This window comes from Oratosquilla oratoria, chromosome 43 (assembly GCF_046742065.1).
Source record: "Oratosquilla oratoria isolate Oo_2021 chromosome 43, ASM4674206v1, whole genome shotgun sequence".
NCBI classification, from domain to species: Eukaryota; Metazoa; Arthropoda; class Malacostraca; order Stomatopoda; family Squillidae; genus Oratosquilla; species Oratosquilla oratoria.
This window is the reverse complement of record NC_134819.1, coordinates 36627685-36633411: the sequence shown is the minus strand read 5'-3', so window position 1 is coordinate 36633411 and position 5727 is coordinate 36627685. Positions and strand designations below refer to the sequence as shown.

The 5727-nt window shown below is 49.4% G+C and overlaps 1 protein-coding gene across 1 annotated transcript; it reads left to right on the top strand.

Moving 5' to 3' along the window:
* Positions 1-524: 524 nt before the first annotated feature.
* On the top strand, positions 525-5215 carry edl (ETS-domain lacking; the record flags this gene model as incomplete). The annotated part of the gene is given in 1 exon segment (XM_076179602.1): positions 525-5215. A coding segment is annotated over 1 exon segment (216 nt), but the record flags the coding sequence as incomplete, so codon positions are not given.
* Between the last annotated feature and the right edge of the window lie 512 nt (positions 5216-5727).

The window sequence follows — 5727 nt, the reverse complement described above, 5'->3', positions numbered from 1 at the left end:
AGGGAGACCAATTAATACATAAAATAAAGATCGCAGAGCGAGGGTTAGATATAGCGTCACTTTTAATCAAAACAAACATTTCGCCATCTTCGTCTTTCCTTTTCCCATTCTCATATTTCACTTCCTTTTATTTTGCCCCTCGTGAATCAAAACGAGTTTATTTTTTTTATCTCCACCATCCATCTATTTCCATTCCTCGAGCCAGCAATCAGAATGCATATTTTGCTGTACAGCTGTGAGATGGATGGCATCCTCCACTAAAGTGGTTCTTAACCTTTTTCAGTGCCCGTACACCTTGACATCTCATGCACTGAGTGTCATGTCTCGTACCCCCCCCCCCCCCAGGGTTCAAGGTTTCTACCCCTTGGGGACACAGGTACCCCAAGTTAAGGACCCCTGCTCTACTTGCAGTCACTTATCGACTCTAGGTTGAATCACTGACGACCATCTCATGGCTGTTGTCATTTGAACTACCGCACTATACCGAGCGTGTTTAATAACGTCCTGAATTTTCTGTGCCCACAGATCCCCGCAGTTGGAGCCGCGAGGACGTGCACCGCTGGCTGCACCACGTCTCTGAGGCCCACCAACTCCCCCGGGTCTTCCCCGAGCGGTTCCTCATGAACGGCAAAGCCCTCTGCCTCATGACGTTGGACATGTTCGTGCAGCGCGTGCCCCTCGGAGGCAAACTCCTCTACAAGGACTTCCAGCTACGACTCTGCAACGCTATGTACGCTTGAGGTCGTGCTTCGAGGTCGCGACCTCGTGAAGTCTTGACTTCGACTCAAGGTCTTACTTTAATGCCGAAATCTCCGTCAAGACCTAGATCCTGTTTCATCGCCGAGATCTCCGGCAGGACCGGGGTCTTGCTTCGAGGCCGCGACCCCAGAAGAATTTTGCTATCGGTCCCATGCAGGGCGCGGCCGTGCTCACTCGATCTCGCAACTGTCTTCGCCGTCGTCGTCACTGCCGTCGCCCCTGTCACAGAGTTCCTCCTCTATCGCCAACGCTACGTGTTCCCGATCCAGTAAAGAGTTAACCAAGAACATCTCTTCTTCGTTCGTCGGCTCTCTTAGGATTCGGACACTGTCGCGGACAAATGGCCTTCCGGTGGAAGGCGTCTCCTGTCGTCAGTGCCTTCGTCGTGTGCTTTGTCCCCAAGCTCCCCCTTCTTCTCCCGTGAGAGTAGACTGGAACTTGTCACTAAACTAAGATAGCGACAAGATATTACAAAAATAACTAGCATTTGAGGAAAACCGTGAAACCCAAGTGAAGAATAATAGAAACAAACCTGTTTGGGATCTTCAGGGTAAAACGAAGAACATTAAATTTCTTTGTAAGAAGTCTCATGCAATGAAGGCCAGAGGTACTACTACTACTTGAACTATAACTACAGTACATCAACGACTACAAATTGTGATACGTAACTCTACTTTGACTAACCTGACTCGTTCACAGTCCAGTTTTCCGAAGTTGAGTTCGAAGGAAGTGACCAGGGGACTGGAAGCGCCCTGGAGTACGCAGTGCAGTTGATCCTGGGATAATAAGCGAGTTTACTGTTTAATGTTTTCGGAACGCGAACGCAAGAGATACAAAGTTGATACATATGTGGTTAACAGTGTAGAAAGCCCTTCAGGTTATGTGACATGTAGTGTGTGTTCAGTCAAACAAAAAAGTATCGGGACGCTGGACGTCGATTTATCCCTTCCATATTGCCATTGAGAAGCAATATAATTCTTCTACTTGCCTTCCGAGTAGCAAAATTATTAACGTTACCATGTTTTTGTGTGTGAAATCCTCGTTAATTTCCAGTAGATCCCAGCGTACCGATACATTTTTGGTGACTAGGAGTTACACAAAGGGAGCGAATATAGTACACATGCCATGAACGCGCTTGGCGGAACACGGAAACATCCATCCGCCCTTTGTGACTGTGCACATGCGCAGCTCCGCAACTGTGTACATGTTGACCCGACGTGACCTCGGTGTACCACACGACGACAGGTCGTCATGGGAACGACTTCTGGAGCGACTGGCCCCAGAAGGAGAAAGTTCCAGAACCGGTGCCTGGTTCGCCTTTTTTGTCAAATTTATAACTTTTAGCCTTCACGCTACATGGTTGATGCCATCATTGTCTGTTGTTACTTTGTACGGATAATTGCTTATTCTTTATCATTGGTATATATGATTATTGTGCTGATTATTGTTTTAGAAAATATCATTATTGTTATTCTCTGTACTATTTACCCGCCGTACTTATTTTCACTGCTAAAATCACACAAAGTCGAAGTATGCCCACATCCAGGGAGCTATGAGTGACGTCACATCGCCCCGTCCGGGTCTGAAAACGAAGTCTGGCTACGTGACGTCATGTCGACTCCTGTATTTTCGACACAGGTGGAAAGAGTTTGTATGATTTAAGTTCACTTTTAAATAGGAAGTGTCTTTCTTTTCGTTTGGAGAGGACAAGATCCATAGCCGAATAGGGCACGTGATTAGAGAATCCCCACATTCGAATTGAACAGCCGAAAAAGTAATAAAGGTGAAGTTTGCGTGTTCTGGTATACGTATTTCAGCCTTTATGGAGTGCGAGTTGCATCATCGTCACATACTTTTTTATGTCGTGTATGCCCACGTTAACTGTCAGAAGGCTCCACTCCGACTCGCCATCCAGTAAGAGTGACGTTTCGATTGGCGACAGACTACATGAGGGCGTTAGCGCTCGATTTCGGCCTAAGAATGGTTTGAACTATGCGCGGGAATGGCTGACGGCAATGCACGAATGGGAGAGCATGAATGGTTCTGTCCGAGTCCATTTCCTGCATATTTATTTGTACACAAGGGCGCGGTTAGGATCGGTGGTCCAAAGGAAGTGCGAGTCCCGTCATTATGGCGCCCCCACGTCCTGCCCCTGGTGGCCAGCTAACCGCCAACACCCAGGGTCCGACGCCCGCCGAAGCTGCTCTGCACCTGGCACCCGTGTGGCGAGGCCCAGGATCGCCCGCAGGTCCTACTTCAGTTGTCCCACATCATCACGCATTCCCCCGAATTTTCAATTCGTTTCATGCCTCCCCCTTCCCTTTTTCTTTCCTCTCTTCGTTGGTTTTTTTTAATACTACTGTTTTGTTACACGACATCACGTTCAGCTTTCGAATGACCTATTTCTCATGAGGTATTACGTCTTGGTTGATTTCCGTATTGCTGCAACAGACCCCCTCCTCGACCTGACGGCCCCTGCGTCTGCATTTCTCCCCCCATTTCCTTTGCCCCCCCTTCCCCCTCACTTCATGCGCATCAACACTTTCTTCCCCACACTCCACTCCACTTCCTGTGCCTCTGCTCCCCCTCCTCGCTCCCCTCCCCCTCCCTATTTCCTGTGCCTGTGCGCTTATCCCACCCCTCCTCCCCACTTCCTGTGCCACCCGACGCCCATGCCAAGCTGGGGCGTACTCGCGCACGCCCTCGACCCCCTTCCGCTCTGCCCGACCTTCGTCAATGACTACAATTTCCCTTTTACTATGAAACGCAACATATGGGATACTGAGGCACGGTACTGGTCAACCAAGTTGAGCAAGATGGACGGGTCGAATAAACGGGTGTAAGTTAGCGGTGCGTTGTCTCGTTGATGATATAACATTTACAGGTAATCTCCTCTCATGATCCGCTACCTAGCTACTCCCCATCGATTTTCTTTCTCACTGTCGGAGCAGCAGTTGTAGTAGTAGTAGTACCCTCCCCCCACCCTCAAGCCCTCCTTGCCAACGGTCAGCTGCTGCATCCGCTACTGGATGGACTCCTCACCCAGCCAACCACCCTCTCGCTCTCACCACCAGTCTCGGAAATACGGCTCATGGAAATCCATCACCGCTTTTGAATAATGCAATTAGAGTTGTGTTCGTTGTCGCATTTAGGTCCTTTCTGCTGTGCCCTATAGGTGTTCAGTGTTCTGGATAAATCCTCAACGTTTGTGAATTTTAGGGACTTTGTCCACGGGAACCTACTGGTACATGATGCGGGGACGGGGAGACCTTTAATTCCCACGTGAGAAGAGGCGGGAAAGGAGGCGAGAAGACGTCGCGGCCCATGTCTCCTTAGTGCTCCAGCCCCGATAGGAACACCAAACCGCACCTTTACCGGAAGACCGAGGAAAGGATGGATGGGTAGAGAGCGGAAGCAGATGCCGGGGACCGTTGTTCTGCCCAAGCGGTAAGATGCGAGGGGCATAAAAGCGAGAGGATGTTGGGTATTACAAAAGCGAAGTGTGTGTAATAGAGGGGCGTGCTGGCCATGCCGTCGCTACTACGAATGAGTCCTGAAATTGTTGCCGCCTGCCTATAGACCCAAGAAAAGTAGGTCGAAAGATATATTTCGCCTTGAGGAACAGTAACCAATCTTCCTGCAGACGTCTGCGATTGGATTTTATATCGTTACATGCACACTCCAGGCCGGCCCACCCAACCAGTATCATACACAGGTTATTTCCCTTGTACACCCACTCCAACAGCTGCACGTTTCCGTCCCTTTACATACGTTACTCGTTCCCGTCTCATATCCTGTAACGTCACGTGCCCACCACTGCAACCTCATGTCACGTGGCCGTTCCCAGTGCGTGAAGGGTTCGCCGTAGATCCCAATCCTGGCCACCCACCACCCAACCTACCTGCGTGGGAGATCTTAAATCTGTTGTGTAGGCCATCGAGCCCTCTGAGAGGAGCATTTCCGACTCCTGGGGGATCGAACCCTTTTCCCTTCACAAACTTCCGGCCAGATGTGCTGCTGAAGGGGTGGGAGGAACATGGGGGGAAGGGGGGCTGTTAGAGTGTGTTTAGGCACAAGTTAGCTAGTACTACGGTAGAGTGTAGTGCATCTTTTAACCCGTTCACGGCTATTCACGACTTGTATATTTGTTTTGGTTGCCGGAAGGGGTAACCTGTCTCATCCATACATTAGAGGGATTTGTTACATATATCGTTGCACGGTATACATTTATGTGGGCCTGTGTGCATCAAATATAAGGGGTGAAGGTAGAGGTAGGGTGAAGTTGGAAGGGGGATGCGCTGTACATGGGGTTGGCACTATGATATAAACAATTAGTAAGGAAGGAGGGTAGGCATTGCAGCTTCCTTTGGATAGACGGATGAGTAAGCGAGCCTTGGCCAAGCCCACGGAGGCAGTGACGCATTGAGATTCGAGTCGTTTACTTCTGAGACCAAACTTCCTCAAACGGCTCAGCGTGAAATACGTTTGAATGACGTCATGTCGCTTCCCGCCATAAGCGAGCGGGTCAGACTCCATTCGTGCGCAACAAACAAGCTCAATTTTGTGTGGAATGTTCTTATATCACCCCTGCTACCATATTATTTTCCCACCCCTTTGCCTCAGTTGGGCGCATCCGTACAATGCGGGAAATGCCCCTTCAGTGCCTAAGCCTAACGGTTGGTTTGGGCTGCAGGAAACAGCTGATGGCAAGACTGTGTATCGTCGTCAGCTGTTGTGTATATGTGTGTGTGTGCGCGCGCGTGTGTTTTATCGGTATCGTTAGTTGAGGGCGGGGATGTTTTGCTCGCCCCCGCCCTACTTACAGATTAACCTCCATATTGTATCACACATTTCTGACATCGACGGGGCTTAATGTTAACGCAATGGAAAAACTTTTGTTTCGTGCCTGACTGACAAACACTTCAAAATATCTTACGCTAATTTGGTTTGTTTACATTCTGACCACAC